This window comes from Momordica charantia (assembly GCF_013281855.1).
Source record: "Momordica charantia cultivar OHB3-1 chromosome 10 unlocalized genomic scaffold, Mcharantia_2.0 BLBB01000010.1, whole genome shotgun sequence".
In the NCBI taxonomy this organism is placed as follows: domain Eukaryota; kingdom Viridiplantae; phylum Streptophyta; class Magnoliopsida; order Cucurbitales; family Cucurbitaceae; genus Momordica; species Momordica charantia.
The window spans coordinates 3,570,054-3,595,752 of NW_028275158.1; the positions used below are offsets into that span (position 1 = coordinate 3,570,054).

The 25,699-nt window shown below is 35.2% G+C and overlaps 1 protein-coding gene across 1 annotated transcript; it reads right to left on the reverse strand.

The window, feature by feature from the left end:
- Window positions 1-326: 326 nt before the first annotated feature.
- EBS1 (EMS-MUTAGENIZED BRI1 SUPPRESSOR 1) lies at window positions 327-25,699 on the reverse strand. The gene is made up of 37 exons (XM_022293525.2): window positions 25,367-25,699; window positions 24,388-24,825; window positions 23,585-23,738; window positions 22,488-22,659; window positions 20,665-20,738; window positions 19,730-19,826; window positions 19,534-19,646; window positions 19,320-19,435; window positions 18,111-18,168; window positions 14,823-14,975; window positions 14,624-14,722; window positions 14,393-14,533; window positions 14,137-14,205; window positions 12,927-13,015; window positions 12,609-12,771; window positions 12,201-12,335; window positions 12,000-12,099; window positions 11,781-11,875; window positions 11,518-11,630; window positions 11,197-11,407; window positions 10,853-10,918; window positions 10,583-10,728; window positions 9,403-9,504; window positions 9,044-9,191; window positions 8,851-8,907; window positions 8,635-8,765; window positions 8,415-8,503; window positions 7,959-8,308; window positions 7,747-7,842; window positions 6,741-6,805; window positions 5,239-5,341; window positions 5,002-5,160; window positions 4,737-4,877; window positions 3,344-3,387; window positions 1,784-1,898; window positions 1,086-1,238; window positions 327-967 (listed from the first exon to the last, which is right to left on the reverse strand). The coding sequence occupies exons 1-37, from the start codon at window positions 25,528-25,530 to the stop codon at window positions 791-793; spliced, it is 4,896 nt and encodes a 1,631-aa protein (XP_022149217.1). The 5' UTR covers window positions 25,531-25,699; the 3' UTR covers window positions 327-790.

The window sequence follows — 25,699 nt, forward strand, 5'->3', positions numbered from 1 at the left end:
TTTTTTGTTTCTAAAATTTCTACATATTTAAAAAAACAAAAATCTTAAAGATTGAAAAATGACTCAAAAATAAACTTTGTAAGGTGGCATGGGTGACAGATCTTTGTTTTGAGTGAGCTTTTTCAGGATGGATTTTGTATAAACTGCCATTAATAAAGCATTATGTGGTGCAACTGAAAATCATGAAGCAAAGTTTCAAACAAAAATAAACAAAGCATTCTTCTGTTGAAAACACCAACTTCCATAAGAGAATTCAAAGTGGGACTCCAATACATATCCTGATCATGATGAGCATAATAATTTGCCAATCCCACCAACAACAATGCTACTGATACAGAATTTCCACATAATTTCAATAAGATTTGTATTACATGAGATATGATGGCAAGATGGAAATTTCTAACCAAAGGTTTTCTAATGGAAATTATCAGAAGAAAATTCTCACAAATTTCAATGTAGAATAGTTAAGTCATTACTAAAATACAAAGCCAGCTGACGCCATGCATGTCTTGATCAAAATTGCCAACTTTTTCCATTAAGTTGGTTTTTTAAATACTAGAGAAGGGTTTGAGATAAAAGGATAAAATAACTCTTCCAAGAAAATTGGTGGGAGAATAATGTCATCACTGCATTATCAGCCTACTGAAGAATGGGTCAATCTGGTACCCAAGTTAATTCTAAGAAGGCTAACTAACTTGTGGTAGTAGGAGCTGCTGAATTGAAAAGCAGAATCCTCCCATCGATCTAATTTGGTAGAACTTAAATTATCTCATTAGGCCACATTAAATTATCATAACTCTGCCTTTGATTCCAGATCTTCATCACTAGACTTCTTAATCGCAGAATTGTCGACTTGATCGGTTAATATGTCGGGTGTTTTAGGATTTACATCACCTAATATTTTAGCTGTGAATGCTCTGGCCTCCAAATCAAGATCTGGCCATTCAGGGACGATTCGTTTGGCACCCTGAAAAATGCAGTTAAGTTAAATGATAGAAGCCGATGAAAAAGCATTTAAGGAAAAAAAAAGTGATTCTGATTCTTAAGATACAGAATGAGTTGAAGGAAGGGTACAGCAATCCGACCTGAAGCTTTGGTTCTTTGGTCATGGGGTTGTTACATAGATCAATGGTTTTCGCCTTGGATTTTGTGGCATTACCACACCATGACTCACACCAGAGCCACTCTTGTGGCAGAGAAAAAATAGGCACAGTATGCTGAGCGTAGTTCGGGAGATCCTGAAAACAAGCAAAATATAAGTCAGAGTTGCAAGTTTCATGTCAGCAAATTCAGATCATAATAACATTTTGGGTTTCCTCAAAACTCAAAAGTATGAACCTATGGTATATTCAGTGATCAAACCTACCAGGGAAATGTTTAAAGCTCAGAAAGGTTTCTTATATTGCAAGTCTTCGAATTTTTCTTATGATATTCCTTATAGTAAATGAGATGAAGTTATAAATTCAGAGCACTAATATGGAGTGGTGTAACGATATAGCAACATTCTCCAAAGAAATTGGCATATTGTTACTCTACATATACGCAGAATAATGGATTAGTTTGAACATTTCTACGGAGCTATTTGCAATTGCATAGTCATCTTTCCTATTCCTTGAGGTTAGGGTAAAGATAGTATACTGATAATATACGGACATGGGATATTGATTGTTGGCTCACAAACATGATCTCATGCTAAGGAGGTATCACATGGCACAATGGTGAATGGTAATGCACCACAAGATGAGGACAAAATAAGGCATCAAACGAGGTAAAGTTTACTTGCCTGATCCAAATTGGATAAACTATTTGGATCCTTGCTTAGAGATTCATAGAAAACTCTTAGATTATCTCCTGCTGCTGTTTCTCGAAATTTCTTTAAATCAACAACGTATAAAGCACTGTAGGAAATATAAAATAAAACATTAGTAGGTGCATCAAATTATTAGTAAATCCCAGCTATTTGGCAATTTTCATAAATTTATGAAATTAAACTTCTACGAGGAGGCCCTTAAAATGGCAGTCCATTGGCAAGGACTTGGAGTCTTTTGGTCACACCGGCTTGGGATCGCTTAGAGATCTCAAGTTCAAACCTTCAGATAAGTTTAATACCAAAAATCCTTAATATCTCTCAGGTACGGGCATTGGGGTGGGCGCAGGTGCCCGAGTCCCAAGATATACATAATTAGAGACTACAGCCACACAGCAAATGGAGGCAAACTTGAGTGTTTCAAGTTTCAACATAGCATGAATTTTAGTTGAAACTACATACCATGCTCAACAAGAAGAAAGCAATTACTGCTTTTTTCATAAGAGCATCTTCAGTCCTTTACTCGAATTAAACTAGGAGTTTCAAGCCAGTCAAACCAGCATTCTTTCAAGTCTTAATAATGTCACTCAATTAATAATACAAAATTTTTGAAGGGTAAAGGCTTAAATCAACTTACCAAACCAGCATTCTGTTAAAAAAAATATATTATTAATACGATAATTAAACTTGAATAATAAAGTACGAAAGAAAGGATTACTACACCCAAATGATCTAGGCAAGAAGGCAAAAAAAGTGTGAAGCATGCTGAAATGAAAATGCAATATAAAAAGAGGGGGATGCTTTTTAAGAGATTGTTTGAAAAGGACATCCCGACCAAAAGTTATTAGGCCATTTCCTTCCTTGGTAAAAAGGAAATACAAAAATTCAGAAAGGTCATTTACAATTACTTTAGCGTTGAAAGTTCATAGGCATTTGATAGAGTCCAGAGCTCTATTATTTAAATAACAGAAGAGAATTACAGGTTGAGGGAGATTTCGAGAGCTCCCTATCCTCTCCCATACCACTCACAAGCAATAGCCAAAAAGATACCCCACCCTTCTAAACAGCAGATTATATAACCAACCCCACTATTCCCTACTCAATGTCAAAAATGCCCTCTAACTAACTCGGGCCCACAAATTCACTTTCCCTCTATTACCCTTCTTCCTCGCATATGTCCTAACGATCGGGGGTCTATCAACATTAAACCCAACTCTTATCCCAAGCCTCGTCAATCGTCCTAACTTCATAAAATAAGCAACTATTCAGGGTGGGGGAAGCAAAGATATAGAAGAACATCAAAAAATAGAGGGAGGCATAATTAGAGCCAAAGGTACCCCTACAGAGAGCAACGGGCAAAAGGTTAATTACTCTTTATGAACATAATGAGCACATAAGTTAGGGTCTAGGTATCACGGTTACGATCTTTTGAAGCTAGAACTTATATGGAAATGACATCAGTGAAATTCATGAATGTGGATGTGCATTTCAACTGGAAGTTCAATCGTCAATTCGACGTAACACAACAGCCTCTACCTTATATGGTATGCTTTTCCACGTAGATGTTCTTTCCAGAATCCCTGTCCATGAAAAGGGAAATAGTGAGTACATTGTGATACCAAAAAACAGGTTTATACAACTGATATCATCCAGATTGCACCAACAAAAAGCACTTTTGATGGTTCCCAATTTATTAACCAATCAATTACTGAAAATAATTGAATAATTTAGCTATGAGCTTCCAAACATCAAATTTATTGAATACCCAACTCCATTGCAGATCTAAATGTCTATAAATAGATTTCGAATATAATTTTGGACAGTATGCAACAAAAAGAGTATCAGTTAGATAAGAAACACAGAAAGAATATCAGTGGAGCTCTTGAACTCTTTTCGGTGGGAAAATGGAGAAGACAAGGTGGAATAGGCTTTAGAAGGTGAAAAACGTTTTACTACCAAATCCGCTTATCTTAAACTGTCCGAAGTAACCCTAAAGCTCAAAGCTCCCTTTATAACTAAGATTTGGAAGTTTAACTGTCCAAAAAAGGTGAAAATCTTCTTACAGAGTGTGGAATATAGGAGTCTCAACACTCAAGATAAGCTTCAGAAAAAATTACAGAATTGGATGATTTCTCCTTCAGGGTGCTCTCCCTGTCTTAGGGATGGGGAATCAATTGACCATCTTTTTCTTCATTGTTCCTTTGCAGCTAAAGATTGGTCCTTTTTGACGATGGAATGTGGCTTGGTTGGTTGTTTCCCTCATTTAATAGATGATTGGCTGCTAGAAATTATCCAAGGTGGTTCTTTGAAAGGACGAGCAAAATTTCTGTGGAGTTGTGCTAGTAGAGCGCTAATATGGAGTATTTGGAAGGAAAGGAATCAAAGAGTTTTCAACAAGTCCATCCCTTTTGATAATTTTTGTGAAAATGTACAAATTATAACAGCCTCTTGGTGCCTTACTAATAGGAGATTCTTTTGTAATTGTAATATAGCCTTATTCAGTTTATACCCGTACACCTAGAGGCACCAAAAATTGTATGACCTTCAAAATCATCATTACTAAAGTTTGAAGCCTTATTATAAACACATCGCAAGAAAAATACAGGTCCCTCAATCAGTTTTAACTAATCCGAGCCAACTTAACTTCATATAGACTCTTCTCCTAGAATAACTTGAAAACTTGGGAAAAAGGAAAAAAGAAAAATGATTTTTCTCTCATCATATCTTGTCCTCTTTCTTGAAAATTAGTGTATTGAGAACCAACATCCTTTTATCACATTTTCTTTCATACACCTAGAGGAACCAAAATATATTAGGAGGTCAAAAAAGTAAAGGGATACATGGAGGAACAGCAACTCAAGTATAAAATAAGTATAGAAATAAGAAAGAAAAATAGTTATTGATGACATAAAAGAAGATTGATATGTACTTGTCTCCAAAATCGATATCCATCCATATCCTTATTATTGTCACAAAAGGGGGTATATGCTAGTGGTTTTCCTTTAATATCCATGTCATAAAGCTCCCCCATGTCTGTACGGACAATCTGATCAGCATCAACAAAAATGACCTGCAGGTTTTTACAATCGAATTATAACATTTTTGGGTGGGTAAATAGGCAAGCAACAGGAGATTGAATCATAAATAAGTTGCAAGAAATCATGCTATTTTGGAGCATAACAATGACGTGGTACCTTCTCCAAAGAAAGAGGGAAGATAACATCAAGAAATAGAATCTTATATGCCCAAATAATTCTCTGCTTTTCTTTCTGCTTATGCAACCATGTTGGCCACTTGTACGTTATTAGTTCATAATCAAAACCATATTCTTCAGCCATGTGTGGAATTACATCCTGCATATGCAACAGAGAGCACAGGCATTAGGTGTCTAAACAATATTTTTCAAAAAAAAATTAAGCCATGAGTTGCACCTTAAACTGAGGGGATAAGTAGTTCTTTATAAACCAAAATTTCACCGGCCGACGTGTATTCTTTAGGACACTCAATATCATGATTTTCAGAAAGCGTTCATATCTGTCAAGAAATACCATCAGAACATGGACCATTTACAAAAGTTCATAGACTGCATAAAGTAATAACTATCCATAAAATTTCACTGCACAAAAGAAATGATGAGATTTTTAAAATAATTATTAAAAAAAAAGTTGATAGCCAAAGATACAAACTTTTCATTATATGAAAATGAGAAAAAGTTCAAAGATACAAACTCCCGAAGGAGGGAGAGAAAACGAAAAAAGAACAAAACAGAAAACAGGCTCAATAAGGAGAGCGATACAAACAATATAAGAACAATGAAAGCCAACAATAAGATCATGCTCACTACTATCAAAACAAGTGAACAAGCAACAATAAGATCATGCCGCCAACAATAAGATCATGCAAATTACAAAAATCTGTTCAAATTCCATGTTAGTAAATTTGCATCTCTGCAATAAGAAATTGTGGTGTGCACAGCTTGATTATTACAGATTTCAACTGTTCCACCTATTGTTCTGCTGAATTGTTCACAATATTACATGCACATGACACTATATTGGCATTCAATATAGATACTCCTGATCAAGGATAGACACTTCAAGATCAAACTAGTCATAATTTGTAATTCTCTTTTTTTGAGATTCCATATCCTTTTTTTCTTTTTGGCTCTTTATTGATGCAAAAATGAGCATCTCTTTTGTAATTACAACTTAAATTATCTCATATCCAATTGAAGAAATTTTTTATAATGATGTGGATGGATTCTCCCTTTTGTAACATTTCATATCATCAATGAAATTATTTCCTATGAAAAAAAAAATTGTAATTCTTTGATAATTCCTAAAAGTCACATTCACGGTTAGCTCGCATCAGTCAATTCTACACATTTTAGAAATGCCTAAAACCGAAAAGAAGCCAATCATACCTTCAGTTTTATGCCATAACTATATCTTTTGTTGATATTAATCATTTGCATATGAAGTCCGGGTTAGGGATTGTAGGGCTATGATGGAGGAGGTGCTTTTATAGCCCTCTTTTCGTGACAAGGGTCGTCTTTTGTGGCAGGCTTGCTTTCTAACTATGTTATAGAGTATTTGGCTAGAAAGGAATCATAGATTGTTTAGGGGGGTGGAAAAGTTTGTGGACTATGTTTGGGATATCGTTAGATTTAACACTTCATTATGGGGCTCGGTTTCTAAGCCATTTTGTAATTATACGCTAGGCCTTATTCTTTTGGATTAGAGTCCTTTTCTTTAAGGGGATTCCTCTTTCTGGGCCGTCTTTTATTGTAGAGCTTGTATCTTTTTCATTATTCTCAATGAAAGTGTTGTTTCTTAATTAAAAAAAAAGAATAGGATAAAAGCAATTGACCCAAATATAATTTGCACCATAAAAAAGGAACTGATAATATCACCAGTGACATCATCATACTTACAGATGTCCAGAAGCAATGGAGAAAATATTTATTGTCTTTCCATGGCGCCCTCCTTTTCCTTGCTCCTACAAAGAATGAGTCAAGATTATTATTATATTTTTTTTTTATTGAACAAGATACGAACTTTTCATTAAAAGTATAAAAAGGAACAAAAATTGTTCAAAGATACAAACTCCCGAAGGAGCGAGAGAGAAAAACTAAAAGAGACAAGCTTCCTAAAGAGAGTACTTAAAGCGAACAAGAATTGAACGGGAGCAATTGGTCCAACCAGAATTGTAAGGATTATGCAAGCAGATCCACCATAGGGCTGTATAAAAAAAAAACCAGTAACCTGAATAACCCAAGCAACCCAACCCAAACCACGAGGATTGGATTGGGTTAGGTAAGTTGTATTTTTAAAAACCGATCGGTTCAGTTTGGTTTGCAGAGAAGTAAAGTTCGGTTAGCCAAAGAGGCAGATAAGAGAGGAAGGGAGGAGAGGAAGAAAGAAAAAAATGAAAGGGAAAAAGGGATAATAGAGAGAAAAATGATAAATAATAGATAATTATTATATTTTATATTCTAAAATGTAAGCATTGAGAAAACCAGCGCCAAACAGCATGCTTTTGCAGACTACACTCTGCCATCCAATCAGTCCATCATAGCTGTTTTTGTTATCTGACCACCAAACAATCAACTGGTTGGTTTTTAAATGTATAAAACCAACCCCAACTGAACCAGTAGTCAAACCAACAGCCCAACGTCGGTACAGTCGGTTGGGTAAGTTTCTCTAATATTTCAAAAAACCTATTGGAGGAATATTGGACATCCTCCCCAAGGGAAAAAAAAAACCAAAAAAAAGCATACCAATTAGCATTAAATAAAAATAGGAGACCTGAAAACAGAGACTCCATCTTGAACTTTACATCAATAGCTCAAAGTTCAAAAATTAAAATGTAAGGTCAAAGTCCGAATGTTAATTTACATCAACAGAAGACGATGGTTAAGAAATCAGTTGAACACTCACCATGGCCGTGCTTTTAGTCTGTTTCGATTGATCATTGCTTCCAATCAAACCAGTAGCCCATTTCAAAAAATTAGAGTTCCAATAATTATAGCCCACCTGCATAAATTCAAAAACAGCCATAAGTCTAGCATTGGAAATCTATAATGCACCAGAAACTTTATTCACCAACACAAAGTAAAAAACAATACTAACTCCTAACAATGATCACCCACTTTATTATTCTCGAGCAAGTTGTCACCACCATCAGGAACCAACAATTTCTCATGCTCCTTTCCCTTTTTCTTCTCTACTTCCATGTGAACGACTTTACCCCGCAAATCATCAATAATGATACGTTTTGACAATGGTTTATCCTGACTTATACCCCCATCTTGCTTTAGAAGATAAAGTTCAGAACTTCTACCAGGAGCAAGTTGCAGGTGCCAAACTCCAGGAGAGACTTTCATTTGCCAATAGCCCAAATTTGACATTACAAGAGTGTCAACCAAATGCAGTGTGCTCTTCGTACCAAGAATCAACTGCAGTCCTCGGGGAGGTTCATGGTTTTTCTCTGAACAATGGCCTGTAAATAAACAAGTCGATACATGTGGTAATTCAATAACTGAACCTTATTATTTCAGATTTAGTTACATCTACGTTTCACCTCATATGTTAAAGCAATAGCATACCAGTAAGAACAAGTGCTTCAAGTTCAAACACTGCTTGCAGCGTCCTTATGTCCCCAATATTCTCAAGCAAGATATTATCCAGGTCATGACTGAAATTTGCAAGGTGATGCAAGAAACAACGGGATTGAAATCAAAAGGATTATAATATTGTTCAATGACATTAACCATTCGAACTTATATAATTAAAAAATGAGAATATACGGGTACTGGATAAACATACACAGCAATAACAGGCTCAACAAGCCATGGCTCTGGAACATCAAGATTCATTGTTAATGTTTTGGACAATGGCATATTTGCAAAGAATGCTTTGGGACCATTTACAGTTACATCTGTAGTGCTGAAATCATCCTGAAATTATCACGAGCAACTCAGACACCAACAATGGGGGAAAAACTTGTTTTGATATAAACCAAAGGTCTTAATTAATAATTACCACTGATGGCAGAACATAGCGGTAGTAATTCTTCAGAGGTAAATCAACAAGCGAACTCTGTCATAGAGAAAAAAAGTCATTTCCTCCTCAAGAAAATTAATGAAGATCAAAGAACTGTATCCTTTGTATTTGATAAAATAGGCACGCTTAACACCCTCTATATATGAACTGTAGGAGGCTTAGAACAGCTCACCAGCGGATTTAATATAATCCTCATGCTAGGTTGTACGTATTTTGACAAAACTCGAAGAATTGATGATAGCTTCTGGCCAGACGGGCTTAGTGGATCAATAACAGCATCGATATGGATGCTTGAATTGTCGTTACCTACCACAATGGCACTGTGCAAAGTGAAAATAGGGAAAAGTGAGGGCTAGGGAGGCCAAAAATTTGGAATCTTGAACTGTATAGCATAACCACAGACATAGAAAGTTAATTGCAATGATGAGATTTTTCATGATAATTTCGTACATCATTACAAGGATTACTTGTCTTCGTACTAATGAAATTCAAAAAAAGGATACTTCATAAAATAAGGATTGAAATCCTTGCCTATATTCTGCATTCAAAACCTCAAAACGTGCACTTTCGGAACTTCGCTCCCGCCGAGCCATTGAGGATGAAACAAACATAATAACATCACTGATGAAGTTGCTGCAGTAGTGTGTAGACAATCATGAACAGTTCATAAAAGTGAAAAAGAAGAACACTAAATAATTACAAGTACTAAAGAATGAGACTTGTGAAGTACGGTATATTAATATAAAAAAACGAAATGATTAAATGTGTAACAGTACAAAAGATATATGGATAGAGACAGATTTGACAATGTCCAAATCTCTCAGGAGAATTGTACTTGCTTTAGGTCAAAGAACGGTTATATAGAATCTAGTCATTTGCTTCTATTCATTTTAGATTGTATTTTCTGCATAGTGCTTGGGGAAAACACACATAAATAAGATTCCTCACTGATGATTCAATGACCAAAAATCAAGGAAAAAAAGTGTTACTTGTATAATAGTTAATGGAACAAAAAAAGGAGAGTAAGAGCACAACACAGATAGTACAGCTATACTTTCCTGCCACATGCCATAACATCCTCTAAGAGAGGTGGGAATAATGCTAGCATTCCCAAATTAATCAATCTCCATCCCAGATATTATAGTAAAGCAAGCAAAGAGATTGACTTCAGTTGATTCTATCACAGAAATTTCAAGCAGATAGCTTTTTGAGGTTTGAGGAAAGCAAATATTAAAGATCGACTCAAGCGTAGACAGTAAATAACCATGAACTCCCTATTCAATCAAAGAGAGATAAGATGCCTCCATACACACTCACATTGCTGCATGTTATGGTCAACACTCTTTAGGTAATTTTTTTTTTAAACGAGAAACGAACTTTTCGTTGATATATGAAAAGAGAGTAAATGCTGAAGGAAACAAACTCCCAAAGAGAGCAAAAAAGAAACAGAAAAAAAAAACCAGTGAAAATCCAAAAAGATACAAAATGATAAAATGAAGAATACAACATCTAAAGACTGGACAAAACAGTACTCCAAAGACTGAATCACTTTCTTAGGTACTGTTGAAATAATGAAAACCAAAGTAAAGTACTTAACCCTGTACTTTAAAAACAAAGGCACGTGTCCTCATTACAACTATTTTGTTTTTTTTTTTGAAGAACAATAAATAAATAATTAAAGAGTGAGCACAGGGGGGAGGGGGGAAGTAACCTCGTTAATGTGTCGGGATCAAAATCATCCCAGTTCACTTCTTCAACAATTTCCACAATATGTTTTATTCTCCGCTTAAACTCAACTGCTTCCAGTAGATGTAGGTCGTGGCTCAAAAATGAGCTCTCATCAGTAAGAAGTGTAACCTATACGTGAATGAGAAATGAATGATTTAAATTTTCCCCAAATCCAGCTATATATATATTTCTAGCAAATTGTAGTCAAATTTACAGAACTCAAACCAAAGTGAGAAAGCTGAAAAGGACTCACTCTTCCGTTAGTAATAACTGCATTAACATTAGCTTCAAGGCCAAGCTGCCCTGACAGAAGTTCCACCTGAAAACCATTATGCATACAAAATATGACATTTTACTATGGGACAATTTTAGTTCGAGCAAGTAAATTGACATGTAATATTTGGATAGAACCCACAAGTAACGAAGAAAAATAGAACAGAAGCAAATTATCTTGGAAGTAGTTTATCTTATCAGAAAGCCCCAACTGGAAAAGGTGACTGTTTTTTAAAAGAAAGAGAAGGGGGGAGAGAGAGGGAGAGAGAGAGGAATCACTTTGATTCAGGAATTAACTATACAATTCAACAAAAAGTGTTATACCTGACCCAAATACTTTCTCATTTCATCAACAAAAGAATCAGAGAAAGCTATTCTGTATGCTTTAGGTGGTAACTCGTTAGCTTCAGCAAGCTTACATGCTTCCTCAATAAATTCTTGAGGGCTATCAACTGTTACCGAAGATTCAAAGATGAACTTTTGACTATATATTGAGCACAACTGGTCCAGAAAATCTAATACTTTCTTTTTGTGGCTGCAAAAAAAATATGCAAAGAAAAGAAAAATAAGCTAACACAAGCATATCCCCCAGTGCCAAAAAGAAAAGGCAGAAAAAGACCACCACAGTAATAAACTGAAACAAACCTATGCAATGATGCACTAATCTCAAAAACCTTGACCAAAAGTAAACTGGATTCACTGGTATGGTTGCTAGCAGTAAAAAGGAACCCAACACGAGCGCTTTTAGATCCTCTCATCTGCATCCCAACATTACAATTTTAATAAAGAAAACATTTTAAATTGATAAAATTTGAAACAATAAATTCAAGTTTAAATAGTTTATCAGATAAAAATAAAAGATATTCATCATGCAGGCAACAAATTAGATTTTTGTCAAACGCAATAACCAGATAGTGCAAGCCTTCTTCCAGCAACTTTATTCCTTTCTTTGAAGCAACATCGATGACCAAGAGATGGGTCACAGGCTTCAAATCGTCCATAGCTGATCAATAAAAATGGAATCTCCTGAATTAGTACTCTCAAAGTTAAAAATTCTATCAACTGGATAATTATTTGATAATAAGAAATGAAATACGTTGAAAGAGAAGAGAGAACGTAATTCTCACTTCCAGGGGAATGCAGATAGTTAAAGCCGTTCAATAAAGACTCCCCTCCATGAGTGGATGCAAACATAGAAATAAAACGTGGTTTCCCTTCAGCAACAATCTACATTAAAATGGACATAATTATAGAACAAGTCCAATGAGATGGATTAAACACAAAAAACCCAGATTCAACGATAGTAGAGCATTTTCTCAATAGTTCACCTGAGGATTATAGCGACTAATGCCACTGTCTGATAAGAATTTTTCCAGCACATTAGTGCGAGAAGATATATGCCCATAATAAACTTGTTCCTGTATTCGAGGAAGCTCTTCGTTCATGGCATTTATTAGAGACTCCTGATCAACATAAATACAAAAAAATTATGGACTAGTCAAGCCAACCATCATTCACTAAATGCAATTACTCAATTTAGAAACTAATAAAGTTAAGCCAACTAGCAGAAACAAATGGTTATGTATTTGCATCAGCATGCAGTAGAATAACTTCATAAAATGTTCGACAAAGTCTAAGAGAACTGAAAAAAACAGCAACTTCCAAATAAAAGCATACCAACTTTGTATGGGCAGAATATTCACCAAGGACACATATTTTAACTTTCAAAAAATTACCTCACTGGAATCAAATACAAGCCCATTCATCAAGAGGGAACACTCCAATTTTGATAAGCCAAGAGAAAAAATAAACATGGAACCCTCGTCAGCCAGATCTTTAAAAGTTTGCTCCTTCTCTAGCTTTAGTAGCACATCTTGAGGATGAGATTTTGACTTAGGTCTATGAAAACAGAGAGAATTCAATTATTCTAAATTAACGGGCGTAAAAGTAATAGATTTTGAAACTAGTAACCATAATAAAATATAATACGTGATATTGGCATTAACATCCATTTAACATAATTCAACATAACAAACACTACTCAGTGAACTTACAAAAGAGTGTCGACAAAAGCTCCTTCAACATGATGCATTTCAGGAGCATCATCAGCTAAACCATCTGCTTCAATCCGTAATTTGTTTACCTGATTCAACTCAACAATTTCAGCAAAACAACCTTGTGTCTGAAGGCTTCCAGCACAGGATGCAATCCAGAATAGAGAATATATACCAAAACCTGGAAAGTTGTGCTATGATAACTAGTATCCTGGACTTAGTTATTAGGAAGGAAGTTTAAAAACATATGGATCGAAGACATCTGAGAATAAGCTTGACGTACAATTAATAGCATTACTACGAATGTGTAATTTTAGTATCTTTTCTTCCTATAGTTATGTAACCTTTTTTTTAATAGTCTCAACGATCTATTGACAAACTGAAAGGTCTTTTTGTAATCTAGCTCATGGGATATCTTTTGTATATTTCGTACCATCAATGAAATATTAGTTTCTTACTAAAAAAGAGCTAAGTAACTCCTTTTTAGATAAAGATAAGAGACCGTTTATTGCCGTGAGTGAAAAAAAAAAAACCATTAGATCTTTTTAATATTGAAAAGGAAAAAAGAAATTCAAAAAGTACTTAAAGGGGGGGGGCAGAAAAGAAAAACTGAGCATATAGAAGTAGAAGTAATTCAAAAAGGTTTAGACTTAAATAGAGAAATAGTATCCAAGATAAGGGTTGTAGATTTTTATTAGCAAATCTATGTTAATCAAGGATGCTAGTGACAAAATGAACTTCATACTGCTGAATCTACATTTAGAAATTTGAATACAAGCCTAACTAAAGACCTCTAAGGTAGAACTCAGAAGAGAGGACACTGGATACAATGAAACGTCATGCTAATCCAGGCAAAAAAAAATTGCACAAATTTTCACATAAGGCAAAGTAGCCACTACTCTGACTTTGGACTTCCAAAAGGTGAAAGGTCTATATCCAATAAAGGTAGTTTCCCCTCTGCAAATGGCCTTTGAAAGAAGGTACTAACACACACGACTAGATATGCCCACTTGTGATAAGAGATTTTTAGATAAGAAAACATATCATTAGGAAACATACATATGTTCGAATAAACAACCAAGGGCAATTACTGAAAGCTCTCCAATTGGCATGAACCAAAAAAGAACAATGTTGAGTAGTGTATAGTTAGCTGACTAAGAAGATGCCAACCAACAAGACGAAATGATGTAAACAAAGCTGCAGAACATACATTGCTCAAAAACTGAAAGGCTGTTAGAATTCCATGGTTCTCCTTAAAATAAATGAACAGCTGTATAACCTGCAAAAACAGACAATCATCATCATAACCAGTATCATTCCTAATACTGTAATGTCAATAGCTCAACATTGTGATAATTGATAAGGAGAAACCTAGATGATATTGTTGACATTGTTAATCGTGTACAGTAGATAACAAATTGCATGCTTAAACCGCTAAAAGATAAAATAAAATATAAATAAGTTACCAAACTGGATGTATCTTCCTCAGATTTAGTTAATCCATCATCACCCCTTTCAGTTTCCTTGATAAATTTTGAAGAGTACAGTAAGACCCCAAATCTAATAGGAAAATGGTTCTCGTACAATGACAGGATCATGTCAATTGTCTGCATGTTTGGATTTTAATTAAAGAAAAGTTAATGATCAGCAGCAACGTCTTGCCAAACAAGGAAACTGTATGCAGGAAAAACAAGGACCTGTAGACCACAGGCTGTTGCCGGATCAAGAACATAAACAGCATGAAATAGGTTTTTGCGGATGTAACGAAGTTGTCCAGGAAAGACTGGCATCAAAATCTACAGAGATTCAAATATGTACTTAGAGATTTAAGAATGAAACAAAATTAATCATCCATCAAGGCATTGAAAATAAGAATGTGATCCGTTATTAAAGTACCTCATTGATGTTGCTCCGCCATCGCTTATACATAGCATCTTCTTCCAAGTTATTGAGGAAATGCACATGAGAAGAACGAAAGTCCACACGAAGCATGTCAGAATCAGCAGGAGGCAAACTTGACAGAAGCTTCCGGATGCTGTGATGAGGAATCTGATTGTTGGCAACGGCAATTTGTTAAATACAAAAACAACATCAACTAAGTCATAACAATCTTAACCTTAGGTGTTTAGACTCTTGAAACTTGAGTAATAGAAACGTCCCCATAAATAATACCACTTCAGCTAGGAAATTTAAAAATTAAAAGTTCATACATATTTAGATAATCCATTAGCTATATCTTCTTTTGTGAGCTATGGACTTTCATCCCATTGACATTTCCTTAAATTGAGATGATTTTATTTTTCCTGCTTAATTTTCTTCTCTTTTTTCTTGTATTTTTCATTTTTTTACCTTGATTACTTTTGTTTCTTTTCATTATTTCAATGAAAGGTTTCGTCTCTTGTTAAAAATTATAAACATCTATTCTTATCAAGAAAAGATATTGAAAGAATTCTTATCAATAATAGATGATGGATAAAGGATGAAAATTGCAAAACACAAGATAAATCCTTCTTTTTTTTTTTTTTTTTTTTTGCCATCTCCGAGAACAGGTATGTGAACAGAGTTCTCCAAACTCTGTGGAAGCCTTCCTCAAAAACCCCTTCACCACTTTTCTAGTGGATGCTGCACGAATCTTTGCAGTTGTGATGTAAGGAGGATAGCAGATGAGTAAGCACAATTTCTTGAACCATGTTAGTTGAAGGTGCGTTCAGAAGCTCCACTTTCACCAAGGAAAAAACCTATATACTTATCTCTTACGTTCTTTTATGGGTAAGAAATAGATATTTGATGATAAATGTACAAAGTGCCCCAATAACTCGATTACAAAAAGGCTTCCAATTTGTGAAGAGATCAAAAATGCCTTCCAATTATCTCTAACGGCTAACCTTAATATCATTTTTTTTTAGTACAACATGTGTGGGTGGGGAATCGAACTCACAACCTCTTGGTTCAAGATATATGCTAATTACCGCTGAACTATACTCACCGCTTTGGCAATATAATTGTTTTTCTTGAACAAGAAACAAAATTTTCATTGATAAATGAAAATAATCAACCTTAATATAAGCTTCCATCATTTCTAAAAGTTAACGCTCTAATGGTTCTCATAGCACACTCAACGAATCTCCTGTATTCTTTCCCAATCAATCTAACGTTCTCCAAATTCCACATGCTAAGGGGAGGAATCTCCTTGTCACAACAACCATAATCTCTCAGTGCCATCAACTTCACAGCATTAACCATTCACCTTCAAAGGTGGTAGAGTCATACTGCTTTTGTGGTTTTAAAAAAGTCTTGTTTCCTTCGGAAAAAAAATCCATGTTTCTCATTACATCGCAAAGGAAGTCATAAAGGCAGAATGAAATGAATTGATGAAAAGAGCCAGTAAAGAAGGGTGGTTCCTTTAGAGTTTAGAGAGCTCAACAAAGAGGGATTTGATCGAAAACCATCCACTTTTCTCAAGATTCCAAACTTGTTGGTCCTCCACATTAACATTATAGAGGTGGAGAGAGTTTAACGAGGCCATAAACTCATTCCACTCATTAGTCTCCAATCCAGCAATTGTCTAGGATGGTGATTAGAAAATTAGTAAAAATTTTCCTGGAGGTTTAGTTTTTCAAGGTTTGGTACATTACTCCTTTTCCAAGTTTTTTGAACCCATTAGCAACTAATCATTGCACCTACTTTCAAAAAACTTGTTAACAATTGCAAAGGAATGGAGCAGGAAAGAGAAAGAAAGAGAAATAGCTAATCCTTGTAAATTATTGGAAATGATAACAACACAAATTCTATAAGTTGCACACCGGATTGTCTCTAAAGGCACCATCAAGTTCTATGGAGAAGTTCTTTTCAACTGAAGAAGTAGGCTTTGTTTAGAGCTAGGAAACACGGACACTTATTTTTGGCGAAGTACCTATGTCGGAAACGTGTCCGACACGGATACGCCCGGACACGCGCCGGACACGTGTCGACACGCAATGATTTTTTTTTTTTTTTAAATCGGACACGGCTGGGACACGGCCTGGGAGGTTTTCTGGGCCCAATGCCCATGAGTAATTTAAAAAAAAAACAAATAAATGATAAAAACCTAATACCCACCCACGATAACAAAAACACACCACCTCTCTCCCACAAAGCTGACACCACTGCACGCGTTCTTTGCCGCCGCTCGCCCTTGCTGCCGCCACCGACGCCCCTGCCTCTGTTTTTCTTTTTTTTCTTAGGTAAACTCTAATAAAAACAATCTTCTTTTACGTCCCTTCCTTCTTTGTGTCACTGTATTGGTCCTTTAGAACTTTGTTTTGTAACTTTTGTTGAAGGATATAATTGAATTCATATTTATGCATTTTATTGTATTTAGTATTTTTTGTGTTAAATTTACACATATCCTAAAAACATATTTAAAAAAAAAACGTATCCCCAATGTTCCATGTCCTAATTTTTTAGGAATTGACGTATCGCCGTGTCCTATCGTGTCCGTGCTTCTTAGGTTTAGAGCCAACCCTCCATAACTCTATCCCTAAACTATAGAGGAACATTCCAGAGGTCAGAAGAGGCAATATTAAGCTAAATGATGGACGGGAGGGTATGAGAACCTATATGGTCAAGTCTGCCTCCTGCTGTCTATCTGACAACCAAAGGGTAAGGGATTGAAATGGGGGAATACTACTCATCGAGATGGGAAAGTGACCCCCATATGGTCATGGTCACCCTAGAAGCCCAGCAGTTTCATAACAAATGCATCACTCACAAGAAACCAAAATATATTGATGTAAGAACAAGAATCTATCTCAAAAGAACAAAAGAACAAGAATCTATTAAAGCAGTTATCTCAAAAGTATGGTTTGAATGCAATCAAAGGATTTTTAAAGACAAATTCAAGTCTTGGAATGAGCAATATGAATTATCCAAGTTCCAAGATTCTTATTGGTGTTCCTTATCTAAAATCTTTGGCAACTACTATATTTTTTATATTTGTTACAATTGGGATCCATTAATTTCTGCAATTTAGTTTATTTTGTTTTATTCTTTCACTCCTTTTGAAGTTTGTTTTTTGAACATTTATTGTATCATTTAATTATTCAAATGAAGAGTTTGTTTCCTGTTAAGAAAAACAAAAGTTTTCCATTGTATAGGTCCAGAAATATCTTTCCATGTAACTGCAGAGAGAACTAAATCCTTTACCTTCAGTTTAGTAAATTGATCAGCCAACAGTAAATCCTGATGGATCACGTCAATCAACCTATAAAAGAGTGCCATCGAAGTTAAAAGACCCGAGCGATTTACACTAAGAACAAAAACATATTGGTGAATAGTGAATGGAACCTAACTAATGATTATGACAGGATGACATTACCTCTATGTAAAACGTAAATAACATTCCCTACTTAACCGATAAATGCATATGCATGATCTGCTAAATTTAAAATACAGAGCAAAAGAGATCATTACCCTATGTAACATAGAATAATAAATCATTATGTCCACCAATATTTATTTTTGTCCATATTTTCAATAAATAAATAAAAGTTTGGACACTTTGATTCAATCATTATGTTCACAAGCGTCCAACACATATTTATTGTACTTAACAAGTGCTAAGCACGTGTCCAGTAAGTGCCTGATACATATTCAATTTGTTTAAGAAGTTTTCAACCGATGCCAACATGAGCAACTGGTTAAGGTATATATCCTTGACCAAAAGATCGGAGGTTTGAATTCTATCATTGAACTAAAAAATAAAAATAAAAATAATAAAAAATAAAGTATTCAACCCATATTTATTTTACTTAAGTGTGTTGTACATGTTCAATAAATCATGTGTATACGTTACCTAAACTTAAGTACTTGTATTTAATAGGTTTTCAATTTAAGATATATAAATAAGTAAACTAAACAAAGAGAAAATAATATATTTCCTCCTTATGTTAAAAAATGATATAAAAACAGTTTAAAAAAAAAACAATGTTTGGTAATATCCCAAACAGCCAAGCTATCCTGGCCCGTGATCACAAAAAACCTAAGGAAAAGAAATTTTGCATAATCCTTAATCATTATTTTTCCATGAAATTAGAGAAATAAAATGAATCCAGTCAGTAAATAGTTTTGAACTAAAAAAATTCTTTCACTTTTCTTAATAAGATACCTGCAAGTTTATTATAATACTTATAAACTACATCTTTTTGGATAAATCAAATGATTGGAATTAGCATCAACCTTAGAGAAACAAGAAAGGGAGCAAAGATGAATTTGACTAGTATTAAAAATTTAAAATGATAAATTGCAAAAAGTAAGAATCTGCAACTGCAGGTAAACTAAAAATGATATTGATGCGTATTCTAAAATGTTCATAAGTGAAAGAAAGAGATATATTAAGGGGAGCATAAGCATTACAGATAGAGGTCAACATCTTCAATATTGATTAAAGCACCATTCAGAGCCATTAAGGACTTGCCAGATGGAATCATACGTTGATTGGCAGTGATTTCATCTTTAACTGAATCATTGAGCTGCAAAAATCAATCAGCAGAAAAACCAATAATATTTATAGCAAAGATATTTGATGTGATAAGGTTGCTTCATGCTGGGCACCATATAGAGCATTTACCTTCATGCGAGATAAGGAAGAGACTATGCTGGGAAAGTTTTGACTTATTTCCTGCATTGACTGCAAAGGATCAGAGGCCTGTACTATTCTCTGTGCAGTTTGATGTCCCAAGTCTGCCAAGAAGAAACCAATTAAATAGGCTTTGGAACACGGACACCAAGAGGATAACACATGGCAAACTTCAAAGCCCAATTACCCTTCAGTTCCCACACATTAAGCGTGTCTGAAACAGTTGATGACAGTAGATAATCCCTAAAGGCCATGATCTCAGATGTTAGCTCTGGTTTACGTTCCTACAAGTTGAACGAACAAATCTTTTCAACCTTGGTTGCATGAGCCATAAGGTCTACCTGGCTAAGAGAAACCACTAGCATTCTAACAGCACAATTAGAGGAACAATGTTGAAACAGATTAAGTTATTCCAGGAACAATGGTTTTTTCTTTTTTTTTCACTCTATTTTTCCTTTTTTTTGGATAAGTAACATCATATTTAAGAGAATAAATAAGGCTTTCATTATGAAAAAAAAAAAGAAAAAAAAGGAACTGTAGCTACAGTGCACCTGCAGCCAAAGAACAGACCAAATAGACCCCATGAAAACACATTCCAGGAGGTATAATTGAGAGCATAAGTTTTTCCTTCAATGAAGTGCACCTAGTACTTCAATTTTTCAGTTTGAAAGAAAGCCAAAATCTTCAAAAATTATGGCATCCATATGAAGTCAGGTGAGAACAGAGTCACCTGCTTCGTAGCTCAAAGGGCAATCCAGTTGGCCATTCATAAATTACAATAATAAGAACAGTACAAATGAAAACCGCTTCAATGATCATAAATGATTGGAGGGCTATTACTCATTAGTTTCTGAGGCAGTGGTTTCCTCTATGCCGGCCTTTAGGCTGTTTTCAGAGTCGTTTTGTTAATATATATATATATCTCTTTTGACTCTTATCAAAAAAAGGAAAACCCACTCGATTTTGGAAATGGGCCTAATAATTGTAGGAAATGTGCCCATTAAATAATAATAGAAAATATAACCATTAAAAGATACTGCTAGGCCGTCCAAACCATTGCTCGGTATAATATGATAATAGAAATCTAAATAAAAAGAGTAAGCAACTTGAAGGAAAACACACCAAAATCTTGGAAAATATGAAGCCTCTAACTTCTTGGCTAAGATCTTCAGTCCGAGGATCTTCCAAAGTGACACCTGCAATCCACACGGCTATTATAAGGCATCTTAACCCAAAAAAAATCTTAATAAAAAATTAACTAGTAATGGAATAAAGAAGTTGAATGTCTACTTCTCCCCAACTGAAATGTAGTAAATCTTACATAATCCATCTATATTCCTTTTTTCCAAGTAAATTGAGACCTTGAATTAAGATAGAACGCAAAAATGTTAATCAAACTATGCCAAAAGACCTAGCACCAAGGAGGTTACAAAAAAAGAACTCCAATTGATGAAAAGCTGTAAGCTAGTGTAATTACAAAATTATTTAGAGGGAATACTCCATTTGGAGCTAAATCTTATCGAGAAATTAAAAATTTTTTGATAAGAAACAATTTCATTGATACAAAAAGAGAAAACTCATCCAATGAAGTTATGCGCAAGATAGTTAGTTATTCTCATTAGCATGTCTCCAAAGCGATTGGGAAACAAGAGCCTCGCTTTGAATTATGAAATTGCCAATCCCATCCTTTATCAATGGGAAGCTTGACCAAGTTCCTGTCAACCAGTTGCTGCTTTTAGCTATGGAATAATTGTGCCATGAAAATCAAAATTCTCTAAATAGTTTTTTGTTTTTCCAGATGTTTAGCCAAAACCATGGGATCTCAAAGACACTAGATAGATATATTGTAAGTCCTAGTGCTTGAGCCCTACGATGGCTGCTTTGAAGAGATTAGCCCTCATCCCAAGATTTTTTTGAAAAAGATCCTCGATGGAATGAAAGTACCATCTGCAAATGGGAGATGATTAATGTGGAGCCCATTTGTTGGGAGTATAAATGCCTTTAACAAGCCCATATAATCATAAGCTCTATGGAGAACCCTACCTAAAGAATCAGCAACCATGGTAAAAAAAGCACACACACGCATGAAAAGAGGTCACATTGCAGAAGAGCCTTGAAGGAAGAATGTTGAGGCACATATTATCAAACAAGTAAGGGCACCGGCATACTAGACGACCAAGCCACCAGGGGTAGGTCAGTCAACCAACGTAATCCTTTTTTTTCTATTTGGATGAGAAACACTTTCATTAAAAACTCAAAACCAAAGCACAGACTAAGGGCAGAGGGTCAACCAACGTAATCCTAGGGCACAATTGCTCAACTTCCCTGAGAAGGTGTATCCACACTTTGTACAAAAGATATCTATCAAGCTACAAACAACCGACCAACACAGTATTCTATAAATATATTAGAGGCTTCCATAGAAGAAGTAAACCTACACCCACATTATCTAATGGAAATCTAGTCACGTAAAAATCCCCACAACCCCCCAATACTACCCAGCTCCCCCCAAAAGGAAGCCCTTCCCCTATATGCATATTCTAAATATTGCACTATAATCTGATACTCAAAACAGGATCTAACAAGAAGCACAGAAATATTTGACTTACTGCTACCCTTGAATGCTTGTAATTCTTGTTTTATTGCCAAATAGAATGTATACTGAAAATTTATGAATGTCCCAAATTTCGAACACCAAAATACCAAATAAAACATGTTTTATAGAAGAAGTATCTATAGAGTAGAGACTTCACACCTACGTGTTGTACTTTTTATTCATAGTTAATTATGAGTTCTGAATCATATAAAAACAAAATCATGTCAAAACTCAAAAGTACACAATTCAAAGACAGCATTTGCCAGCTTCAGTCAAGCCCGATAAACTTCTGTGCAAGGCTGTCTCACCATGTAAAATAACTTGGAACAAAGTGAGAAACTGAACTGACCTTTCTTTATCGCACTATCATCCATAGCCTTATATTCCATGTTCTTCAGAGCAAGTTCTACCCCATAACCACCCAAATTCAAGGAACCTCTTGTACCAACAGCTCCACAGGAATTCATTTTTAATTCGCAGCCCGAAGGTATTACAGGTCGAACAACATACTTAACTTTTCCCTAAAAATTTAATCACAAAGCATACAGTAATACATATTAGAAGAAAAAAACGACATAATAGATGAAGAACCAATTTAAAGCCAGACTCGGCTCAAAAGGATAGGAATAATTCAGCAAGAAGATATCTATAGAAACCTGGCAACGTTTCCTGCTTGTGTAGCTATCTAAAATTATTTCGCACTTCACACGACAAGTTGATTTTAAACATAAAAGATGACGTCCCCCAAAAAATCATTTCAACCCAGTGGAATTCAAGTATGAAATTATATTTTAAACTTTAAGGTCAAAAGAAATCTCGTTCCACTTCCACAAACTATAGATAGGTTTTAATTGTCCTTGATTTTTTTTTTATATCTGCGTGTGTCCGGACCAGTTTACGCTCACTTCAACTAATCTCACGGAGCAACTACCTGATCCTACAACATTTGGTGCCGAGAAAGACATAGGAATTAATTCCCAAGGTAGGTGGCCATTATGGGGTTTGAACCCGTTCCCTCTCAATTACCCTAGTCCCTTTGAACCAATGAGCCACCCATGATGGTTCCTTGACCTCTTTTTTCGTCTAGATCGGTCTCTACACTATTACTTGTATTCTACCTATGGTCCTTCTCCACCCATTGACAAATAGTGCTCTTACAATTAGCTATATCACCCCAATAGAGTTGACAACACTTCACAGATTATATTAGGTGACCTTAATTAAACCACACAGAGTTGCAAAAAAAATGCAGTGAGAATAATGAGCATAATATTGTAGAATATATCACCCCAATAGAGTTGCAAATAAACACGCAAATTCAGTTCTGGGATCAAATTGAGACCAACCCTCATGGTTATAAGACAAAAAGGTAACCTTAATTATAATAAATGCAATGAAAATAATGAGCATAATATTAAATAAACCATTGGAACACAGGGGATGAACCTCTTGGGCAGCTTTGACGAGGGTAACATGGAATTGCTTAAAGCAATCAGTTCCAAGGGCCCCATAAAGGATGGCTACTGTACTTCCAGAAGATGAACCGAAGTGAACGTGATCAAAGTCATACAAGTCAGGTGGCTGTATAGAATCCCCAACTCTGACACCAGAAAATGAACTTATAACAAAAATTAAGAAAAAAACGTGTAGAAGATACCAATCAAAATCTATTCCATTGAGAAGGAAGGGTGGCAAACGACACTAAAATCATTATAAAGACTAGAGATCCAAAATTCAATCCACCTGTTTCATCCAACAAAACAACCTAATCAATCTAATTTCTTAATGAAAATCATAATACACACTGACCTTCCTAGTTAAGCAATTTGATTAGGTGAAAACTACTTTTTGTTGTATTGATGATAACAATGGGGTGGTCAAGTTGCTATTTTTTATATTTAGCACAAAGCTACAACCATCGAGTCGAGTACTTATTACTTCTTACAATATTCCTAATCAGAAAACAACACGTTGAGCGTATTGGATGTACACATCCAATGTAAAATTATTTTTCTCAAATGATATTGTTAGTTATATTGAAATCAATTCAAACAAATAAATATATTGCTAACATATCAAACCAAACCAACCTCACCCGCTTATTTTATGGGCCAGGTTGCATTGGTTAATATGTCCTAGAGGTTTTCCCCAGTTGCATTTCACTGTGGGTTTAATTCTAGCAAAACAAGTCTGTTGAAATATCTACAACATCTCCTGCTTCTGGGGTCAGGTTGGCTAATATTACTAACCTTTCAGCAGGATTCTGAAGCCACAGTTGCAATTCTGGAACATCAAAAAAGAGCGATCCACCAGTATCCACCCAACAACATCTGTCACCAGGAGTTTTTGGTTTACGTCCAACAACTGAAGTATCTGATTTTTTCCTTTCAATGCTTTCATTTCCTTCTCCAACAATATTGGAAATACTTTCTTCAGGCAGAGGAAAAGAAGAAAGAGATTCGTCTGCTAATTGTTGGTAAAGAACCAATCTAGGGGATGCTGATCTTAGAATGAGAGAAAATTCAAATAATGAGGCAAGAGGGTCACTTAGAAGAAAACATCCGTGCTTTAAAATTTTCTTGAGACAATCTTTAGCGGTAGAAGCATCAGAATCATTTCCTTCCTCACGAATCCAAACCTCAATAAAATCCCAGTAAAGGTCTTTCCGTTCTTTAGCAAGCAATTCTCTGTACGCAACAAAGAGTTTAAGTTACTGCATTGTGTAAAATTGAAACTTCATTTCACAGTGAATATGAATACTGTGAGTATTGGCCGAGAATCATTCACTGATTGCAATTTAGCAGTTAGAATTTCGGAAATGTATTCTTCACTTGGCCTTAAATTAAGAAAAGTAAACCACCTTTCTGGAAATGTATACTTCACTTGGCCTTAGATTAAGAAAAGTAAACCACCTTTCTGGTATGAATAGAAGAAAACTATAAACATGCCCACTCTAAAAACATGCACATGCCACCACCCAAATGAAAAATATTGCTCAGCCATAAGCATTGCACCCAATGACCATTATCTTCACCACCCTCAGTGAACATTTGGATCACATTAGACACCTCTCCCAATGCCTTCAAAATATTAAAAATTAATCGGTGCAGGACTTTATCCACATAACTCAATTTTCTTCCGCTAACATTTTCTCATCCAAACTCTACTACAGTAGCTCCAAATCAATAATAAAAAAACAAAAAAATAGGAGAACGAAAGCAAAGGTACCCAGCTTCTAGGAGAACTGAAGTTCCCGACCACTTGGCTCGAACCGCAACCTGCACGTTCTTGGGTCTTCGAGTCTCAGCAAAAACTCCACTGCCTCCATAGATTCCCAACAATGATATAATGATCAGAGCACCACACGCAGATCTAAAAGAGCTCGTCCCCATGAGCAAAGCAAAACCAAACACGGTCTTAACTTCAATTATAGAATTACAGAATCTCCACCATTGATCGGCTTGAAAAGAGATGGTGATAAATCAGAGACTGAAAGGTTGCCGAGAGAATGGAGTTTCGAAAGTGAGCCTCTCGAGCTCGGCGACTATGGAGAAGACTCCG